Source organism: Mizuhopecten yessoensis, unplaced genomic scaffold, assembly GCF_002113885.1.
Source record: "Mizuhopecten yessoensis strain PY_sf001 unplaced genomic scaffold, ASM211388v2 scaffold716247, whole genome shotgun sequence".
Classification (NCBI taxonomy): Eukaryota; Metazoa; Mollusca; class Bivalvia; order Pectinida; family Pectinidae; genus Mizuhopecten; species Mizuhopecten yessoensis.
The window spans coordinates 342,673-366,744 of record NW_018480021.1 but is presented as its reverse complement, the minus strand read 5'-3'; the positions used below and the strand labels follow the sequence as shown (position 1 = coordinate 366,744).

Here is a 24,072-nt window from a genome sequence, read left to right as displayed (position 1 = left end):
CCCCCCCCCCCCCCCCTCATTCCTACAAAGTAATGATTTCTTTCTATTACCTGGGAATTTGGTAATAATCGATAATGATATTGGGAATGCAACAATTCATTGATCAACCGAGTGCATATTTGGAAAAAGCAGGAAAAAGTACTGCATACAAGTGATCTACTTTGAAATAAGGGGTATGGAAAACAACGTTCACTGTATGCTTGTTTGATATATGTTTACTTCCGTTAAGTGACGTCAGATCATTCAGTGTTTTGGCGTTAGATATTCTTCCGCTGATCAAAATGTTGATTTAATGCCGTTACGTATTACATCGAAATGACGTCACGTTTCAAAACGCCAGCCGACATGGTACTGAACATTTCCAGCTCTAACATTTGTTTTTAAGCACTCCTTTGTCAAAATTTAGAACAAAAAGAAAGTTGTTCCCGAATCATTGAGCTTTCCAGCATGGGCCTTCTACATTGGAGACGTGCTTCTTGTATACGCAGAGGTGGGAGTCAGCAATAGCATCCTGCTCAGTAGTACATGGTATACAATCATAAGTATCTATCAAATAAGAAACGTGAGGTAAAACTATTTCTCTATGTGTGCTCCCACTCTGACTGGACGGCCAACGTAGTATTGCGAAGTTTCCTCTCTACAATGCGTCTGATGGACTATTAATTAATTAAAATGAGAACAAAAATACTGAACAAACATGTCATGATATTTCATTCTGAATTAATATAAATATGACTAACACAATGACGTCACTGTCAAACATAGTAATGCATTTGATGTGCGTGATGGAGGATGGGTAATGAACGAATCTATAAAATGGTCGTGAAAAATATTCTATAAAGCACTTTTGTTCAAATTAATAAATTAACGTTCCGCACTATTGAAAACGTCTAAACTGTCACATTAAACATATTTCTGCAACAATGACAAGAGTTAAAAGCTACTTTTAAATTGTCAAAACTGAAAGCGAAATAGCACTTTGTGCCAACTTTGTCACATCTAATTCTACCGCATCCTTTGAGATTTAGTTTGAAATTCACAATTTCTTATGAAGTACAGATCCATAATTACTTGATGCTACCAAATAGAGGGAATGCCTTCCCTTAGAGCTGTCTGTTACCACCACCGAGTTTGAGGCTGCATCAACGGATGGCTGTAACTTGGCAACACATTCATATTGTTCATGTTCATATTCATATTCAAATTCATTGCGTTCATAGGTCCCATTGTGTTATATGAACAACTCATGTTCATACTGTTCATCGATGTAGGTAAAGATGTGTTCATAGAATTGTTCATTGTTAAGGAGCCCATGGGGTTCATGTTCATATTACTCAAACTACCATTCATGTTAACGGGAGAGTTCATGTTCGGTTGCATTGGTAACGGTTCCTGGGCTTTGACAAGACTGTTCATGCCAGGTTGGCAGGGTTTGCCGTCCCGCACCAGCACGGGTACAGCCACACGCCTCGGGGACGGTAGAGGATTCAAATCTAATCCCTTTTCTTGCCGTGACCGCTTCAGCTTGTATCTATGATTCTGAAACCATATTTTCACCTGAACTGGCGTGAGTCTAATTATACTAGCTAAATGTTCCCGCTCTGGAGCACTCAGGTACCGCTGTTGACGGAATCTCCTTTCAAGTTCATAGGTCTGAGCCTTTGAAAATAGCACCCTTCGTTTCCTCTTCTTCTGCCCATCATTGTTATGGGAACCAGGCGAATCATCACCTTCATTGTCACTGAGTTTGTCACAATCCTCGGAACTGTTTAATTCCGATTTCACGGCTGTAATGTCATTATGTACAGAAGAATGGTTCTCCGTGGTGGATACATCGCTGGAGTGATTCGAGTCGCTCGGCGAATTCATGTGTGGTAAACCTGGGGATGGAAACCAACAAAGATCAGTAACGATAATACGGCCGTATAGACGGCTATACAAGTTAATCAAATCATGAAATGGACACACTTCTCTCCACAAACTTGACACAACACCGACTTTTCTCACCTATGGCGATAGTTGGACTTCAACAATTGGCTAAGATAACAATCACATTTTGACCGAAGCTTTCGCCACGGTTCATATTTACAGATAGATGATTTAATTAAGTCGGCAAATACGGCCACCCAACAAACCCGTCGTTTTTACCGTGTTAAGATAATGTTTTTATACTCTCACGAAAGCAATGTATTACGTTTATATTCTAAATCAAACGACACTACAGATAAAACATGTCTTTAATGTAAATATTGTACAGATGTATTAAATTCATCAGTGAAAAGAAATACGTGTATTCATACTGAGGAGAACTGTTTGGGATATTTCTATTTCTAGCAATAATCATTATTTTATGTTTATATCATCATGACATCTATATTGGCTAAGCTTGGAAAGTAAGACATAATGTATATATATTTTCTTATAGAAAACACATTGACGTATTATAATAAGCTATTGTCTAAAGATTGTTACTTTGCCAATTGTTCAAGTCCAGCGATCGACTTCGTCATTGGGACTAAATAGAATCGTGTCTACTGTTTGTGTTTACAAATAACATAATTATTTCTTTTTAATATATTGATATCATTTCCATCAATGCAACAAAACAAATATTTACATCTTTTATCATTCTTCACGTAATGGTTTTATTTCCACCATTTCAATGCTAACACAATCCAAACAAACCCAAATTTCCTTACGTAGCTTCTATCTATCAACGAAACTCATTACATTGGATGTGTGTACCCGGATATCTTAACTGACTTTGTTATCACTAATTCTGTTATTAATAGTTTCATAGCCCGGACGCCTGGAATATTCCATTTATCTCGAAATGTGTCCCCTCAATACTCAATATATTTTGGATTGTTTGTCTAGAATACTCCATATATCTCAATTTTGTTTTGTTTAGAATAATCAATTTATCTCGAATTGTTTGTCTGAAAAGTCCTTATATCTCGCATTATTTGTCATGGTCACAACGCACTTGAACAATGAATGGGTTTACAGTGTATACTGTTCGTATTTTATGGATCTACATAACTTACACATATGTTTAGCATCATGTATTAAAGTTTACCTCGGATATCTGGAAAACAAAAATCAACTGGAATATTACTTTCCCCTTCGTTTCTCTCAATATTCCAATAATGTTTTTGATAAAACGAGGAGTCTTGGTTCTACATGCTTTCACACAGACCTACTTAACAAGCAATACACGTGATGCTATAGGTTACCTGTAAGGTCACAAACACTATGCAAATACTAAAAACATTGAGTAACAAACTAAACTTGAAACAATGTCACTGACATCACAGCTAACGTATCATCGTCATCAAATTACGTTATAGCACAACAAGTATGATTAAAGTCGGGATTTTATCAGAAAATGAATTTAAATGATTCACATTTCACGCTTAATTGACTTCATGGTTCATTTTATAATGGCTTCCGTTCCGATCAGAGTGGACGTCAAATATTATTCTGAAAGCATCTTGATCATTTAACGGAAAACCTCTCCCAGTTCCCCCATTAGCAATGATAGCAGCTTGAAAGTGCGTTCACATAAAGTGTAACTATTAATATGAATTCATATTGGAGATGGCCATCAGTGAACTCCTGGTTTTCTCTTTGCCGTACGTAATTGCCTGTAAAATCATCACACATCCGTTGATCAGTACCGTAACGTCATTTAAAATTAGTTTCCGCGTTTTGTTTGATCGCCTAAAGCATAGGGGTGAGCTTTATCAGTATTCGGTGTCGTCAGCTAACTTTGATTTTTAACCATTGCCGAGAAAATATTTACAAAAATTCTATTAGATATTGGTTCGATAAGTGCATGTTTTCATTTTCTTATCACGAGTTAAATTTATCTCGTACCGGGATGTCTTACGAAAGTGACAGACCAATTAAAAAGGAATAATTCACGCTAAACACATGCATCATAAATGTCGAAACATTTAAATACCCGTTTGTGATGACTACGGCAGCCTTTATGTTAATATAATTGAACAAGGAGCATCGTACAGAGCAAGAAACAAGAAAAACAAACAAGCGTTTAATTGGAAATTCCATGGACCTTACTTTCATTTTAACTTTTGTTCTATGTTCATGTAAAGACAGGGTATTTTTTATTAAAACTTATCAATTATTTTTTTGTTGAATATAATTTAGTAAAAGTCATGTGCTTAATGAAAACCTGATTTTAAAGAAATGTCATTCTGATGTGAATTTTGAGGTAAAAAGAGGCAAAATAATTAAATAAATAAAACAGTAATAACGAAACAATGAAAAGAACCGAAGAGACACCACGAAAATTATGAACCGTCACAAAAAAAAATAGAGGAGAAAGGAGGTACTGTTATGTACGGGATCGCATATAAAATTATTACAGCTTAGTAGACTGGAACAAAAGGAGTAAAGTATCTTGCTCAAAGATACAACACAGTATACTTGCTTATTTTGAATGTTTAATCTACGGTTATTTTTAGGTTGTTTCTAGATAGGGAATCTAATAAAAGTTACTAATAAAGAGGTCCTACAGAGGGTAATCAATATCAGATCAGCTGCCAATAAAGAGGCCCTAATACGTAAGAATTGTCTTTAGTATGTAATACATATACAATATATTTAATAATTTAATAATAAGGAAAATATATGTCTTTTATGTTAGTGAAATGTTGATATCAGATATATAGATCACGAAAATTTAGATTACTAAATGTTATCATTAGTGAACAATAGGTTGTTTGCTATATATGGCACTGAATTAACTTGACTACAGATACCTGCTACAGTAATTACAGAATAATAGTTTTGTAGCAACAGCCGCAAACAAAGGAAATAGACAGGCAACATTTAAATCGTCCACTTTTATAAGTCAATTTTAAGATAAAGTCGTAAAATGTTTTGGACGCTAAAACAATTCTCTAAAGGTTTATACACAAATATTATCTTTTTTATAGGTTAACGGTCCCACAGCCTGAGGCTAAACATAATCTCTGAGTTCAGAAATCAGATGTCTTAGCTTCATGACAATATCATTTTCAATAAACATGGCTATATTTATTATGATGAGCATACATCTTTTTTGATATTTTAATGAATATGAAATAGTTTTTACTGCTTCGTGGTGACATATGTATCTTTAATCTATAAATATATTCATATTTCTTTTCTTTTAAATCTTGAAATTGATCAATTAGTAAGAATATAAAAACTTTTGCTTTTATAAAATACTCCATCGATTTAAGTTATTTTGAAGTAAAATGAGTTCATCTGAATTTTTGTTTTCTATATTGGGAGAGGGATGATAGTACTTAATCAACAAAACAACAATGACCATCGGTGTAGTGTTGATTTGAAGAAGCTTTTTTTCTTAATTGTTTTATACCGAAAACTCTGAATGTTTGCAAATCACCATAGCGACAACAGGTGTTTCTCATGATTACAGCTCCTCTCCTGGATATTCAATCAGATGTCAATTATACAGTGTCGACACAGTTCCATGATAATTAGACGGTCACATGACATACAGGGGGAAGAGGGCGGAGGTCCACTTGACAACAACCCAGAATGATATGCTTTATGTCCGAATAAAGCTTAAACTTATTTCATTTCTATGTGAGATTGTAGTACATGGAAACACTCAGTTTTATAATAAAAATTGCTAAGTTCATGATCTTTTGTCCCCTTGCCGATTAATATCATTACTTACGATTCTATTAAAAAGCAACATCATAAAATAAGGTTGAAGAATTTTTGTATTTTTGTGACGATCGAAATATCCAAATACATCATTTTTATCAATTTTCAATCGAGTGACAAAAGCGTTGTTTATTTTGAATGTGTAACCTACGGTTATTTTTAGGTTGTTTCTAGATAGGGAGTTTAATAAAAGTTACAAATAAAGAGGTCCTACAGAGGGTAATTAATGTCAGCTGCCAATAAAGAGGCCCTAATACGTAACTATTGTCTTTAGTATGTAATACATATACAATATATTTTTCAATTATGACGAAATATTGAAAAATAGTACAAGACTTGTTGTTAGTGGAGTAACAACACTAGATATGGAATATATTTGTACGTGTTATAAACCATTAAGCCGTTATTTGTTAAAGTAATTTATATCGCTTTTATTATTATGTCCTATTAATGTGTCCACTGGTTTTGTTCGAATCACACAAGAAAGATTTACAATGAAATGGTATATTAGATAAAAAAAAAAGGCAGTATATGGACAAAACAGTTGTAATGTTTAATCGATCCTATAACAGTGAAAATTAATATGATTAATATGAAATCCATAAGCATATTTGGAATGAGCATACATTGATACGTCACACAGTGATAACAAAACCCGTGCTTCGTTAGGACTAGAACGCGTGTCAATGGACACGAACATTTATAGTTTGTATCTGAACAACTTATGTTTCAATTTGGAAACTCGTGCATATTATCTATAACTTGAGTTTGTGAATGTAGATATAGATTTCATTTAAGTATATTTTAGTTTCAGTAAGGCGATCTTGCAAAATATATAGTAAAACAATTTAACTTTTCGGTAAAATGATCTATGCAATTATACTGGTTGTGTAAACAAATTTCATAGTAGAGCATTGTTTGCCAATCTTTGAAACCAACAATCCTCAAATGATTTCAAATATTTGCAGTAGGGATTTCAAATTGTTTTGTCGCTAAAAATAAAGAAGTTTAAAATGACCTCTTTCAAAAGGAGGTTGGACGCCCATGCTTCATGTCTGTTTGCTGAACATATAATATGGGTGGTCTTTCAAATTTGAAATATGCCCTTAACAAATAACGATGTTCCCTTCAAATGTACCCCGCCTATTCCTTTCCTTTGTGAAAACATGAAATGCAAATATTTTATATGCGTGAAATATAGCTCGCTTATTTGAATTAAATCGCTAATTCATTGCCCAATTAGAGACATACATTTGTATCGGGTGACAAGTGCTGATACCGGGGTTGAGTAGTGATTGCTCCTCGTGTGTAACACTTCCTTTCCTGAGGAGCCAGACATATAATAAACAAACAGAAATAGATTGAGCCGACACTACGGCCTAATTGCACGCGCATGATAAAACAATTGACATACAAATATATTCTTCTTATTTTATATCTTGTAATGTTCCTTTTTCTTTCTATTCCTGCTGAATTTTTTATTGTCTCAGATGTCTGAGTATATTGACGCTTAGCTGTTTTTAATTTCATTGTTAAGTTTATTTTTTATAATAAAGATTATGATGTACAATATTCCGTGATAGTTACCTTCGGTTAGCGTTTTACACTTTCGGATTCGGTGTAAAACGTGATAAGCTGTCTTGGTTTATTGATAGAATTTTCCTATTTCTTACTTTGATGCTATTATTAAACAGCATGTATTAAGTATATGTTTGAAATATAACTTTATTTGTTAATAATGTGATCACAGTACTTTCTAGAAAGTCATTTTATCTTTGATAAATGGAATCCCTTAATGCTTTTTTATTAGGTATTTACATTTGTACTGGGTTTTAGATGATTAATTGATAAATTGAAGGTTAAAAACATTAACCAATACAAAATCATGTGTATTTATGCACATTCAAAAAGACACAATACTATATATTTTTATTTTTATTTTGTCCGTTCTGGCAGGTATTTGAAATACATGTTTGCTATCTTGAAGTAGGAAACTCAATTATATAGGGTATACTAAATAATTCTTTTTACTGACTGAACGTGTCAGACACTGAATAAATTGCCAATCGTGAATTCAGTTTATAAACTGTTCTGACTGAATAGCCACTTTAATGATTATGTCAAATAAAATAATTCCCTGTGATAAATGAGACTGTCAAGTAACAAAACCACGTGATCAATAAACCAACTTTATAATAGCATATCATTCTTTCGGTAAAACAGCACGAACTAAGACATTCGGTTATAAATTATCATCTTTATCGATTCCATTACGGTTCTGACTTTTCCCCAGTAATGATGATCATTCACACAGCGTTTATTATCTAATGAACAGTTTTCTGATAAAATCTAAAATCAGTTTGTAGAATACAATCTGGCACTAAACAGTAAGAGATTAACAAAGTGTCAACAGAACCAAAACGCGAACTAAAAATAGATAAAACTAGGGTATAATATTAACAAAGGAATGATATACATAGAGACCCATGAAACATTATTCAGTATTTCACCTTCAAAAGAAAAAAAATAGACCCTATATATTATTCTTAATTGTAATATAATATAATTTTAATTGTATTGTCGTATATGATTATCTCGATTGTTTCCAATCAGGAATTTACCCTCAAAATATTGATATAATTTCAAGTTCATGCTCTGCATTTGGATTTTGATCATAACATTAAGAATACACCTGGTAAGATTGCTTGTCATGCCATATCTATTCAGTAAATGTTTTTTTTAAATAGAAATGATGCGCATTATTTTCGAAAATAAGTTTTTTTAAACCATTAGTTAACCTAATTATTTTGTTCGTTCAAAAGTATGTTCACCAAGCATTCTGTCACCATACATTGTTTCTAAATTTAGATGTTTGACTTGAAAATTATCTTGACCTACACCAGAACTAAGTCAAAATCCTCGATCTATTAAATTTGGGTCCTGGTCGATCTAGGATATTTCTTGTTATTGTCATCAAACGATTTTACAGATAACTTTTATTTAAAATACCATTTTCAGGTGCTTTAACTTTACAAAATTTTAAATATGGTTTCCAACATCATTAAGCCCTAGGGGACAGAAACCAGTATCTTGAGGTCACTTCTGGTATAAATCCACAAATTTAGTCTCGTAAACGCGGTATGTATTGTTTACAGATGTTCTGTGTAAACACAGGTCCAGTTAATTATACCAGCAAGGTTAGGACATGTTCTCTGTATAAAATGATCCAACTTGTGTATTACTGCTCCGACCTCTGATGAACCCACGAATGTGATTTCGCAAAATTTGTGTCAAATAATCTTAGGAAAAAGAGTGATATCTATATGCAAATCTGTACAGAGTCAAGCTTCCCAATAAAGTAAATAAATTAGGGAATCAATTATATGTAAACCCCAAATGTCAATTTGGAAGATTCAGATGTTGTTTTACATTTTGAAACATTTGTAAGACCAAATCTAAACTAGAACTTATAATATGGCGTATGATACCTTACAATATTCTATAACACTGTCTTATTTACTTTCTTCCCTTCATGAGATAACACTTAAACCAAATGCAAATACATGGCGATTATGAACCCTGTGATATCAGACCAAGATTAATGGCGATGAACTTCAAATAAATCCATGGTAAACATAGTCAAGTTTTGATTTTTAAACATTTGGCGGTGTCCTTGAAATGTTAAAGCATGCTGCAAATGGTCAGACGAATTTTACAATATAGATTTGGATTGCAATATAAAAGAATAAGAAAATGATTTATCTATGCTAGATTATGTAATGATATTTCTCTTGAACATTATACATATAACATTTGTTACATGGCCATAATGAGGGCATTGATCAAATAGAGCTATCAAGCTTACATAACAGCCATACAGGATAACCCTTTACATCATGTCAAGTATACAAAGTCAATAAAGATATAATAAACACGATTCAAAAACTCATTAAAATATCTTATTATTTGATTGAATTAAATAATACATCTGTATAAAAGATATAGGCAGGGGAAATTTTATATTACAAATCAAGAATTAATCTACAGAAAACATTTGAAATATATTGAACAGGTGAAGTCAACTCAAATTAATCTAACAACGATCCAGGGCTGATACTAAGTGACGTATTGACCAATACGGGTGTTTTCAACAAGGTGTGACAAGTGTAATTCGTTCAAACAAACCAATTCTAAATTTGAAAGAGCTTCAAAACCCTAACACCAGGAGTCAATATTTGTTTTTTATACATATGTTGTTTCTGTAAATGAGTAAAAGGAATTAAAAAACTGACCTAACGCTGTCGTGCAGGCAGGTATATTTGCATAATTTCTTTTCTTTTTTTCCTGTCATATTTTTTTTTACGATTTTGAATTTGATTCTTTGATGTTGTACTAAATGTTCAAAATTGAATGATAATATTATATATTAAAAGATAAGTGTTGTTTTTGAGGAGTTTTCACTGATAGTTATTTCTTTTAATAATGTTTGGCAAATTACAGACTTGCATATTTCAGTTTAAAATGTTTTAATTGGTGGGTATTTTTACAAATAATTAAATATAATTATATGATACACAATTTATGAGCGCTTTTTTTGGTCATTTTAAGCACTTACATGTATAATGACAGAATGGCGGAATACCAGTTTTGTTGGTTTTTATCTTAATTGGGATTTCATGATGATATTTTCACATTTGAGTTATTTTCCTATCGTTATAGGTGACCCTATAGGTATTGACATGAATTTTACATTCTCTCGTTTAATTTATTTATTTATTTTCTTTTTAAAGAGCACTCGTGTATCGCTTAATAAATAAAATAGTATACTTACTAGTATAATGCATGTGTTCGTTATTTTGGAGCCAGCGTGTATATGGGTTATCGTTGTCATAGTACCCGGTGACGGACGGTAGGTCTGGTACTTCCGGGACCGTCGGGATAGACAGTAGGGTGGCGCTGCTGACAGTAGGGTGTCCCCCGGGACTGAGGACGGACTTTCCTTTAGGTAGATCCAGAATGTCCTTCACGGAAAAGCTACTGCTTGATTTAGCCCCTCCGTTCATTTCTTGTAAATGTGAGTCCATCTAAGTGTGAAAATTGATTTTATGCTAAGATTATAAATCCGTGCACACTCAAACCTGTAAACTGGCCACTTAAAGCCTCTAAATTGCCTCTCAGCGATCCTCGCATTGAATCAAGAACTCGTGTAAGCGTAATGGTTTCAGCTGTCAACTTCGGAATGACATCTTCACACACAGATCTATTTTCAAAACAATTAAGAGGGTGGATTTAGGGTAGGTGAACCTTTATCAAGAGCTGAGACTACTTTTGCTCCACTACCCGTATTTCCAGCAAAGTTGATTGGTGGAAATGAGAAAGGACACGCCTCTTGATGTTATCATTGTAAACAGAGGGGGCGTGTCCAGACTGTGCGCTTAATCGATGGGAGTCCCTGAGAGATCGTACACATACTTGACAGGACACCGAAAGAGTTAGAGCTGAATCAATGTATAACTAATTTTCCGATAAACAGCACTCGTTTTCAAACAATTATTCTCACTGATGCCACTTGCCTTAATGACACAAAGATAAATTTAAAGCTGGACAAACCAATAATTAGTACGCTTGTGTATGTGTACGCCCCGAATTGTATAAATGAAAAGAAAACAAATATGAAATGTATTGAGATAGGCCTGACCACTTCACGGGTACTTCAAAGGCCACTTGGTATGTTGGCTTAGGAGTACAAACGACCAAGGCAATGAAACAAGCTTATCAAATACACTAAAAGACTCCAACAGGTTGATACTTATTACCTAGAATAACTAGTGTACTTTACACTCTGTGTCGAGTGGCTGTTTCATTCTTTAACGCTTCAAGTAGAAAGGCTTTACTTTTAACCAAGCTGATAATTTAAACAATACAATTGGTTAGTTGTCACTATCGGGAGAAGAGCCAGGTTAGCCAACGTGTGAGTGTTTGTACATACAGGGTGTCAACAACAACCTGGCTGTGTAGTAGAGAGTAGAGAAGTTGATATGTGTGGTACGGTAAACGACGTACAGCAGTGGGATGAATCTGTATAGACAACAGATACAACCGTCACTACAGGTCAGAAAAATATCCATCATTCAATCGTATTCTTTCTCAGGAATATTTATACATTATCTAATATTTATACTACATACATAAGGGTATATTGAGAGAATGCAGTAAGACATTAAAAACCAGGTCTTAGTTTTACGAGCGTTCACTGACCTCAAAAAGGTTTAACCATAGGAAGACCTTACTAAATCTAAGAAAACTTCCTTTCACTTCCTTTTTTCTGAACATGTGCAAATATTTCCGATGAAAAAGCTAAGGTAAGTTAAAATCTTAAGTTAAGGAACGTTTGTGGAATTGGGGCATGAAGTGAAGGGCCACACTAATAAATTGCACAACAGCTGAGTTATTTATCAAATTAGGAATGTATATAAATTAATGCACTATCGTTTTGTTTCTGGGTTTAGAAGAATGAAACGAAGAATTCCTTTTATTTTACTTCTTGTCATCTTTTATGCATTAATACTCTTTAAAATCTTATTTAAATAAATGATCACTGTTCTTTTGTGGTTGAATAAGGTAGTCTGCTATATTTTGCCCCAGTTTTCTCGATTTTATGTTCGAATTGAGTTTTTTTTGACACTTTGGTATCTCTGGTTGTTTCTCTTTTCTGATAAGCAAAGATGTTCATCGTTCATATAAAGTGTCTTTTGGGGAAATAGTTAATGTTCTTTGAACATGCATGTGCTGCTATTGAGTTTGTTTAGTGATTTTTTGATGGTCAAAATTAAGTTGTTTGATCTTATTAGAAATAAAAATTAATATTTGTTACTAATTATACATACAGACACCAAATTTATGTAAAATCAATATGAAATAATAATTCAATTACGTCGCTATTGATGGTTTGATGACAGACAAAAAATTGACATTATTTACATCATTCTAAACAATCAAGATTGGATTTTATAGTAATCAAAATAAAAAAATGAAACATCAAATAACCCACGTTCATGAAATACCCATTATAAGTCAATCATCAGTAAAACTCGATGGCTAAATATCAGCGTGAAATCACAAAAAATGACTATGATATGTAAACTTAATATAACGTTTTCCATCTGTTGTCTGGATATTGTTCCATGTCATTACACTCCTACATAATTCTTCGATATGTAACCATGTTATAACACTTACTCTGATGTCATAACTAATAAAAAAAAATGACAATCTGTCGGGGTTTTTTCGGTTTTGTTTTCTGCTTCGGTTTCGAAGCAGCAGACGGTTCCCTTTCCAGAACACTTGGTCTTATTCTCCTGGTACTTTTTAAGGGTCTCCATGTAATTCGAAATAATCATATTCAATAAAAATTATTTTATATTACATTTAGGAGTAATATAAAGGGTCTTTTTTCTGTTGATTGTTAAATATTGAATGTTTGTTCATGGCTATCTATGTAAATAATTTCTTTGTTCATGTTTTACCCTAATTTTATTGACTTTGAGATCGAATTGTGGTTTTGTTGGCACTTCAATATTCCCGTATTGTTTTTTCCGACAAAATGTGCCATTTTTGTATTGCAAATCGAAGTAAACAGAAGTATAAAATATTTTGTACATGATTGTCATTCCTACTGGCCCAATTGCTGTCTTTTATAACGATTTATAAATGGATATCAAAATAGCCTAGTGCTGTCAACACTCTGCACGTTAGATATTTAGTGTTTACTTTTAAGCTGTATGAAATATTTAAAAGTGCTAACTCTGAAATACAAACATGTCAGGATAGTCATGTTTAATTGTAAGCATAAATGTTATTTATATATGCAATTGCATTGAGGTCAATTGTGTTGACAGTTATTATTGATAGGCTAATGAATAAAAGTTGATTTTATGTTATGATATTCCAATCAATCAAATTAGTTAGGGATAGTTAGGGGTATTGCATTCCTTAAATACCTTTGAAGAAAAAGAAAAATAAACAGGTAAAAATTAAAAGGCTTGGAAACTGAAGTAATCTGGAAACTGTAAAAAACTTTTCCTTTGCGCATATTAAATTTGCAAACAAACCTGTATTTATTTTTGAAAGCATGACCTTGTGTTTCACTTTATATGTAGTTGTTACTTGTATATAAGTGATTAACATATTAATTATCGTGAAATACTTGGATCTGCGATCCCGACTTCATGAGAATTTACGCAAAAAATCACTCAAAATGTAAGTATTATTTCGTCACTCTAATGTGAATATCACGAAGATGACTTTATAAAACAGGAAAAAATTATACATTCCGTATTCCATAAACAAGCTTTATAAAAGTTTAAGTGACCAATACGCATACTGTATACCTTAATATAAAACGTTACCACAAACTTACATGAAACTTATTGTGTGTGTGTCTTAACACTGAACATACCATGTATGTTGTTATAGTACATTATAAATATATCTGTTTATCTTAAATCTTCAAAATTATATTCATAAAAGCTGGGTTTTTTTATGAAATGTCTCCCTGTATGCAAAGTCAGCTCTTCATTTACTTGAACTAAAATCAATAAAAACTTTTTGATTGTTTTAATGCGCAAGTCCAGGATAGCAATATTGCAATTGTACTTAATTCTGTAAACTATCAGAGAGTGGATTTTTTAAAAGAATTTTCTTCTTGAGATCGATGAAAAGGCAAGTATATATATATATAATGAAAAGGTATATTATAACTGTTGATAACCTCGTTTTATTAAAGTGCCTCGTTTTCTCGTAGTTAATGGTAAGTATTTTTGCGAGTTAATGGTCTCTTTTATCTGTTCCTATAGTAAAGATGCGTTATTATCATAAATTTGTATTGTTTTCTTTTCTACAGTAATTGGTATGTCATTATTGATAACAAACCTCCTTTACAGTTGCTATAGTAGCCTGTACATGGTGCACTGAAGTCACCATTGATTACCTAAAAACGATTTCTGTACACGTGATCAATAGCTATTAACATCCAGCAATGACAGACGCCGATTAATATTTCATCCTATTCAACGCTGTGTTCAGATATCTCTACCTCAGAGTGGCAGTCAGCTATTGACTCCTCGCAGGTCAGGAGTCTCCGAGTATTATGTTATTTATTGAAACAAGTTCACAATTTAACTTGTTATCGTCCCATGAGGAAATTACTTGGTGTAAATTGCGTGGTAAAACGTTATCTTGACGTTGTTTGGGCAGGGACAGGTCAATAACTATTATCTAGAGTTTTATAGCACTCGTATTAAGTAAATGAGATAAGCGATTGAAATTAAATACTAAGTAGTCTACAAAGGTTTGTATTAGCTCATACATCGACCCGTCCGATACATCAACAAAGAGCTCAACTGCAGGTACTCGTCTAACTCTACATAGGTAAATGAAACATCAAACAAAACAAAGATGAATTCTCACAATTTATGAAATACATTTTTTTTTTTGAATTCATTTATTTATTTTCTCTTTTATTTAAATCTTAGAAATATGTATTTCGTTTCATTTTTATTTCTTTCTACCAAGCTATTTATCTGTTTATCTTGTCGAGTCAAACATGAAAAGAATACCATAGCGTCAACACACAAGGACAAAGCGGAAATTATATTCGACGTGGATGTGCAAAAACAGGAACTGAGGAGGTACAACAAAAAAAGGAAAACTCAATGAGCCTCATGGGAAGTGATGTCGGTACCAGGCACAATGAAAGGCAAAGTGTTTCCCGCACCACCCGTGGTGCTCTCCCTCATATAATCAATCATAAACAATGCATGTGTATTATTTTGGTATACCGGTGGACAGTGAAATCTTAAGGTTTCAAAACCAAGTCATAATGACAAGTGTAGAATTATAAGTCACTAATTGAAGTCCGTTGCGATGGGAAACACTATCAAAATAGTTTGCTGGTCAACACTTCTAGAGGAAAAATCCGTATATGTAAATCGTTCTCTAGCTTATCAAAAAATACAGGGAAGGCTGGTATGTTACTACTGGGAAAAGGGAAGTTGACAACAGTGAAATTGATAATGACTGGGTGGAGGGTCAAAATACGGTTGTATACATGAATAAGTATCACAACTAAATGATAACAAAACAGAAATTCTGGCTTATTAACCTAATGCAAGGCTATATAACATCCCTGTCCCACTGTTGATGAAAGGTCAGAGGATACATTTTAAGGTATTTTTCTTTACTGTGTTTTTTTTTGTACCTTAACTATTCTTCTCTTAATTTCGTATTGGCTCTGACTGTACCGGGAATAGGCCAGAAAGGTACCATTGACCAGGTAGCTCCGATGGTTAGATAAAGCGTCACCAGATTAGATGTCCCTGGTTCGAATTGCGATCTTGCCTTGTTGCATTTCATCCTATTAAATTTATCTTAATTTCATCGGTGTTTCATTCCGTAGTGTAGGATTTTCTGTTCAGAAAAGATTTATTGAAGATTTAGCCATGCCAGAAAAAGTGTCCCATACATGTTTACAGTTTTACTGTAGAGCGGGGTCCTTAACATATCTATTTGTGTAATGTTCGAAAATGTATTGCTATATTTTTGTATGATTCCTATGATGTTCTACATAAGTGAAACGTTTCACTATAAGAAATACTATTAGGCAACTTGCAGAATACAAAATAGCGCTGATTGATAAGATTGATAAAATATAAAAGATTAGAAATTTCGATACAATAAAGATGTATGTTTTGATTTGTAAAATCAAATAAGCGATGCCTGTGTGTGACCTATGGTTGAGTGAGAAAGTGTAATTCAATGTCTTTATATTGAGTCTCACACCTTTCACCCTCTTGTTTCCCTGTGTGTAACCTAAGGTTGAGTGAGAAAGTGTAATTCAATATCCTTACATTGTGTCTAACACCTTTCACCCTCGTGTTTCCCTCTGTGACCTATGGCTGAGTGAGAAAGTGTTGCTTACTCATGGAAGCCTTACTGTATTTTCAGAGATTAAGAAATATACCTCACACTGATCCGTCACAAACCAAGTGAAATCTTCTCCATACACCCGTTTAACCAGACTAAGCTTTTAAATCGTTTCTATTACAGATAAGCTTCAAGACGAACCTACTACATTACAATGGACACCCCTTTGAAGTGTCCTCTGCTTCTTTGGTTGGAAACAGAGCAATGTCGTAACTTTTTTGTTTTGGTCATGGCTACACGCTCCGCCATCAAGTTTTTATCAGAGTTTAAAAGACGGTTCAGTCTTTACAGGTAAGTGACAAACAAAGTGGCATACAGCAAACTAACGGCCATGGTCTGTTATAAATCTATCAGCCATTTACAACGATATAATGCCATAGTTTTATGATTAGCAAATACCTCATTATAAACTCGACCGGCAGACGACGCCGAAATTGGAATATGACACCATCTGTTCAGCGGGGACGTTTACCTTCACCATGAACAAACACGTGTGGCTATCAAATGGGTATTGGTTTATCAGCCTTGCTATTGACACGTTTACTAAAACACCTACAAATATTTTCCCCTCCATGTACACTTTTCACACACATGTCGAGATGCCGTCTTGAGAAAGTTTTTGTTTTGAAAACTCCAGATATAGTTTGTAAGCTGGGTAAGACCCCATCTACGTGCTGACCCGACATCCCACGGATAATTTACACCGGTTTAGACACTTGCAGCTCAAAATTGATATAAAACGACAACAGCAGGAACTGTGGAGACAAAACAAAAAAACTCATAAAATATTGGGAGGCTATATGTTTTTTTGTTTTTTTAATTCTGACGACAACAGTTAGAATACTTTCCAAGAAAAGGAAATAATTATTACTTTCTATTTCAACCCTTATGAAAGTGAAGTGATTACGCGGGAAATCCATTGTCATGATGAACATAACAAAGTTCAACACTACGACATCTGTTAAATATTCGATTTAGAATTAATACCTTGGACCTTATCACATCAAACAAGTGAAATAATTGCATTTTTTTTTTTACTAAAACAGAAAATTAATGTGTTATTATCACTGAAAATACAAAATATGGAAGCACCTTGAAAATATAAGTTTGTCGATTTGGAAAGTCAAATAAAGTAAACGTTTACTGCCTCTTATGCCAATTTCATCTATTAAGATGAAAGGTAAAAAAAAAATGAAAATGCATGTCCAAATTTTTCCGAGAGGTATACAGAAAAAATACAGTGAAAGAGAAAGTTACCTTCGAAAGCTTTTGTAACGTAACAAAATTTTATTTTTTTGGTAACAGATTATTTATTCTTAAACTAACATTTCATGTAAACCATGTTGGATTCATTGAAGACACAAAGTTATGGGAAACTCCGGGGACTGAAATGCCAGGCTGATTGTATTAATGACATAACAGTTATTCTGAATAATTAGAAATTGTTCTTTGATTGTGATTATAAGTCTAACGTAAACTGGGTAAGTCAACATACATTCTTAATTTATTTAGTTTGGTTTGATTTGGTTTGTTTGTGTTTTACGTTTCATTAACAGCTATGGTCATTTAAGGACGTGCCAGGTTTTGGTGGTGGAGGAAAGCCGGAGTTCTTGGAGAAAAACCACCAACCTTCGGCCAGTACCTGGCGACTGCCTCGCGTAGGTCTCGAACCCGCGACCCAGTGGTGGAGGGCTAGTATTAACCACTTGGCCACCGCGGGCCCCATTGAATTGTTACCTAGATGTCTAGTTTAGGTAATACAGAAACACAAGTTTCATTGGATGATTTCGTTTAAATAGCAGTATATCCTAACAGTAAAGTTTTGGTTTGAATAGCTTTAATATGGGGAAATAAAGAAAACATTGGCTTTTATTAGACAATTTTAATGCCCTTCCATATGAATTGATCTATAAAAAATGTATTTTTCACAGTGTCTTATTAGGCTAAATATTTTCTAAACTCACGTTTTGACATGTTCGAGATAAGGAATACTCATTATATTAAAGTAAAATAGAATTAAATCATAGTTATACTTTCTTTTGAAGAAAAAAACGAAATTAAAATCGTCAATCTTGTACTGGGAATTTTCTCGTGCAATATTGGCTTATGTCTTGACAATAAAAGAACGGAAGGAAAATTTACAATGACATGTGCATTTTAGTCTGTCATGGGTTTACTTTTGGGCACCCGTCAAGTTTAGGTACGTTTGTGCTTCGTGAGTCATTTATAAACAAATAAAGTAATGATCGTTTATCCTCAGCAAATATGGTGACATGCAATATGCAGGCTATCAAAGCCCAACAGGTTTTCAACATTGTTGTTGGAGACATATTGTACTTGGTGACCAACCCTAGGTCTACTTTCAAATTTAATCACTTACCGTGTTGAAAATTTGAAAATATACTGTTTACAGTGGATCCTGTATTATCAAGACAGTTTCGTGTCCAAGATTGAATCAATTTAATTAATTCCAAGCAATTTTGACTAAACTATGAGAAAGCTTGATTACTGGGGCTATTCAGTTTTTAAAAATATCATTATGTCCACTAAAGACGTTTGCTGCATAGAAGGACAACCGGATTTAGGCGTTGTTCTTAATTGACTTCCAAATTATCATGGTTTGATGAGATACCTTTAATATTATTTCTGATGTAATATTTATTAAATAATTAATGTAATATCCATAGAACCATTCTTTTTCTTCGATTTGTTTTACTAAACATGTGTACACTTCAAAACGAACATCTTGTAAGGTCAAGTATATATTCCATAAAAAATGGTAACAATCATCGATATATCTTATAATGAAAATGAAACTAAATATAAATTTTGGGGAAATATCAAGCCAGCGGTCAAAGACAGGTTATTATATAATGTAGCTTTAGGTCTGTGAATGTTGTATGCAGTTAACGAGTGTGCCATGAAGTATAGCTATTGGTAGTATTTAAATAGCATTAAACTATGTTCTTTTATATTAACCGTTATATAATCCATTAAGATTGTAATTAACTTTTTCAATTAAATAAATTAAATCTCATTCAAAATTCAAATACTTTGGTATCTCACTCGGACATTTAGGTATGTCTTAAAGGCAAATGAATACCACCGCGTCCATTGCAAATCTAGAAACAAACGTATGTGGCCATATCGTTTAACGGTTTGAGATCAAAGGTCAAGACACGGGGTAAAGCTCCCCAACGACCAAGATCAATACAAAAACACGGCATTTCATGTCTACATGGATCTTCTGCACTCTGGGGTAGTTTGTAGCTCTTTAATCTTGACCTATGACCTCATATACCCTACTTCGTAAAGACTTTTATCTTCAGTGTCTTTATCACAGTTGTCGCGTTGTACACGCCACCGAAAATCATTACAAGTGTGTCGTTTAAGGAGCAGATGTTTTCTAAACTCCTCCAAATTATTGGCCTTTGTGATTTAGGGGGATTTGTCACTTTATTTGATGAGGTGGTATCTTACCGCATGTGGGACGTCTTCTCCACATGAGCGTACTTAAACTCAAGTCAATATTTTTAGTTCGTTTTTTATATCATAAACATGAAGGCTTTTGTCGTTCCAGGTGGTTTTTAAAATATTTTAAACAATCACCTGGGCGAATTCCATATATTTTTACAATTTAGCAAAGTCATAAAAACTTCCATGTCTTCTAATAGGTTAAAGTCAAGTCTCATAATAGCAATGAAAGTTTTATGTCACGTTTTACTCGGTACATCGTAATAACATGTTTAACATAAGTGTAGAATTAGTTTATTAATTTCCCCCTGAATCAAATATCCTTGTACCTTTTGGTATTAATTGTAAAACCAGTTTATAAAAGAAAGGATACATTCGATTTTCTTTATGTTTATGACTTTACTCTATCTAATATGCAATATTGTTGATATTAGCCTAATAGTATAATCATTTATCAGTGCTTAAATAGATTTATCTAGCATTTCTTTTATCACAATACCCTGACGAATGATATTATAACTTAAGTTTATGTAGACAAATCTATCGATTTATTTTATTTATTCCCTCATTAATATATCCAATTAGTGCCCTTTTTTTGCCTTTTCACGCCTGTTTTGCGTAATGATTCATGCAATATTTCATGTTACAAATGATGATGAAATGACGTCACAAATGTTCATGTTATCACAATATTAACAAACAAAATTATAATAATAATATGATATGGATCTAAAATATCGTTTCCGTTACTAATGAGATGTATTAAAGTCGTCGTGAATGTTTCATTCGGCTTTCGAGAGTCTAATTATAATAAAAAGATAAAAAAAAAAATAGATCCCATATGTTTATAATAGGTAATTGTTTCATAAAGTTAAGATGTGACTTTTCTTCGGCATTGTCATTGTGTCTGGTGTTTTTTAAATATATATTATTTGGAAAGTCAAATTTATAATCACAGTTGATTCCTTGACATAAATTAGCCTTCTTAGATGTCAATATCACGCAAGTCAAATTGATCTTAATTTATACAAATAATAACAGATATCATAAACAATTGAAATAGGAATAACTTCATATTAAGTATATAATTAACGTTGACAAACTTCCAGTCGTCTTGGAGTTGTCCCTTAAACATGACCTCAAAAATGGGTACAGTAAAAGGAAATGTTGATACAATATGATTGTTTTTGTAAAATATCAATAATATCAGGTCATGTTACCATTATAATGTTCATTTGAAATAAAACAAAAATCATGCTAATTTATCAGGAAATTATGCTTATCTATCAGGAAATCATAAAAAAAAAATATTCTTCCCAATTGATCTAATTTTTGAAATATTAATTTATTCTCATTTATCACATAATGCATCAAAAAAGCTTCAATTCAAAGGGTTCCTAAATAAAAAGTAAATCATCAACATCATTCCTTGTTTACTATAGCAACCACCCGATCATTATGAAGTTTTCAAAAAAGAAAAAGGAAAATACTCAACATAACTCGATCCAATAATATATAATATATGGACATTAACAGGACATATACATTTTATAATGTTAATTTCGAATGAAATGAGTGACAAATTAAGCTAATTAATCGAGGAATCACAAACGTTATATAAATCCTCCCACGAGCTTTCATTCCGATGACGTTAAACATTATTATCACTTATTACATAATACATTATATTAGCTTCAGCTAAAAGCGTTCCCAAATACTTAGTCACTGCACGTATCTCTATTACAATATCATTAAATCTAGAAGTTCTCTTTCTACAGCATCCGCAATCTAAGCGTTGAAGTAGAACTCGTTGACGACTTAACACCTACCTTGATAGATTCCGCTTAAATGAAAGCGACACGAGTTATGTGATAAAGCCGTGGCTTCGCACGTTTTCCTCGCTTATCATCAATGAAACAGATATACCCGTCGGCACCCTTTGATGTCCCGTCTCACAAAGGGTAGTCTAATGTTTTCATCCTTAGTCCCCTCTACTGATAGTACAGAGAACACGCCCCAATCCACCCAGCGTAGATCGTAATACGTTGACATTTTGATGTATCACATGTTGACAGAGAAATACGGATTTACAAGGAGAAAGCGCTCCAACCGATAACAGTTATTTATAATAGGTAATATAGTCTATGAGTCTACCCATACGTACCATGCTGCTCATTTGTCGATAGAATCGGACTGACGTACGTGTATATTGCTTTGAATTCAGGTTTCTGGGGATTAATTGAGAATCGCAGACACTAGTGCTGAAAAGTAATTCCAAAATTCCACGAAAAAAAATATTCCGAACTTTAAGAATCAACATTTACACTGATCAGAGTGTCTGACAGTGCTTGTGACCTAATATACTAGAAGCTGAAAGTTTAACCCCGGTTTGCTTGACAAATGCTAGTCCCATTTTTAAATGTATATATCTAGAAACAGTTAGATATTCAGTTATAAAATAAAACACTCTTAAAACAAAGAATAAGAAAAAAGGACGTTATTCCTTATTTTTGTGTTGGGTCAATATAGCATAGCCTTCTTTGTTACGGGTTTCTGATGTTGTCTTTTCTCTCCAACATTGAATTCCGAGTTTAGACTTTCTATGTAGACATAACTAATATGGTTTACATAATACGTTATATTCTTCTAGAAAGAGTCAAGAGCTTCCTTAATATTCATACTGTATAGAAATGGATTAAGTAAGAGTAAACAGCTAAAAAATAAATTAAAGTTAAAACTTAACAAAGAAATACTCCAGCTTTTACACCAATTCGACAACTCCACTATTACCGCCTCCTGTAATAGATTGACAACTATATTTTGTTTCACTATTACACACATGGAATTCTAATCGATCATGAATCTTGGTTTAAGTTCTAGATTTAGGTGTTTTATAAAACAAATCAAAAGAACACTCGTTTAAACATTTTTCAGTCATAATTTAAAGAGCATTTTACTTATTGTTACTTAAAATACCCTGCATATATCTTAATATTCTGACCACTTGTTTAAAACTTACCATGCATTTAATGCCTCGCACCTATGTAATATCAGACCATTGCATTGCCCTTACCACCGATGTTATACACCCCATCACCGGTGTAGTATTTTACCACATTTATATGTGGAATACCTCCACCGCTTATTTATAACTAGCTGATTTGTTAATGCTCCTGCCGTCCATTAAATGTGTTAAATACTTGCATGTCCTTACCACGTATTTGATGTCCCAACCGCATACTTAATGTCCCTTCCACCTTTTTGATATCCTTACCACCTACTTGATGTCCTTACCACCCATTTGATGTCATTATCACCTATTTGATGTCCTTACCACCCATTTAATGACCTTACCACCCTTTTGATGACCCTATTACATATCCAATTCACCTACCACCTATGTGATGTCCTTACCACCCATTTGATGTCCTTATCACCTATTTGATTTCCTTACCACCCATTTGATGTCCTTACCATCCATTTGATGTCCTTACCAATCATTTGATGTTATTATCACCTATTTGATGTCCTTACCACCCATTTGATTACCTTACCACCCATTTAATGACCCTATTACATATCCAATTCACCTACCACCTATGTGATTTCCTTACCACCCATTTGATGTCCTTACCCTCCATTTGATGTCCTTACCAATCATTTGATGTTATTATCACCTATTTGATGTCCTTACCACCCATTTGATGTCATTATCACCTATTTGATGTCCTTACCACCCATTTGATGTCATTATCACCTATTCGATGTCCTTATCACCCATTTGATGTCTTTACCACCCATTTAATGACCCTATTACATATCCAATACACCTACAACCTAGTTGATGTCCTTACCACCCATTTGATGTCCTTACCACCCATTTGATGTCCTTACCACCCTTTGATGTCC

At 33.3% G+C, this 24,072-nt stretch overlaps 1 protein-coding gene across 1 annotated transcript; it reads right to left on the bottom strand.

Moving 5' to 3' along the window:
• Nucleotides 1–694: 694 nt before the first annotated feature.
• On the bottom strand, nt 695–22,107 carry LOC110442318 (homeobox protein Nkx-2.2a-like). The gene is made up of 3 exons (XM_021485866.1): nt 21,993–22,107; nt 10,538–10,790; nt 695–1,880 (listed from the first exon to the last, which is right to left on the bottom strand). The coding sequence occupies exons 2-3, from the start codon at nt 10,788–10,790 to the stop codon at nt 1,117–1,119; spliced, it is 1,017 nt and encodes a 338-aa protein (XP_021341541.1). The 5' UTR covers nt 21,993–22,107; the 3' UTR covers nt 695–1,116.
• Between the last annotated feature and the right edge of the window lie 1,965 nt (nt 22,108–24,072).

Excerpts from the sequence above, each read along its gene's own strand:
- LOC110442318 (XM_021485866.1), bottom strand. The coding sequence starts at position 10,790 with ATGGACTCACATTTACAAGAAATGAACGGAGGGGCTAAATCAAGCAGT. Across the intron at positions 1,881-10,537 it reads CGAACACATGCATTATACTA|GTTTACCACACATGAATTCG; the intron begins GTAAGTATACTA and ends TTCCATCCCCAG.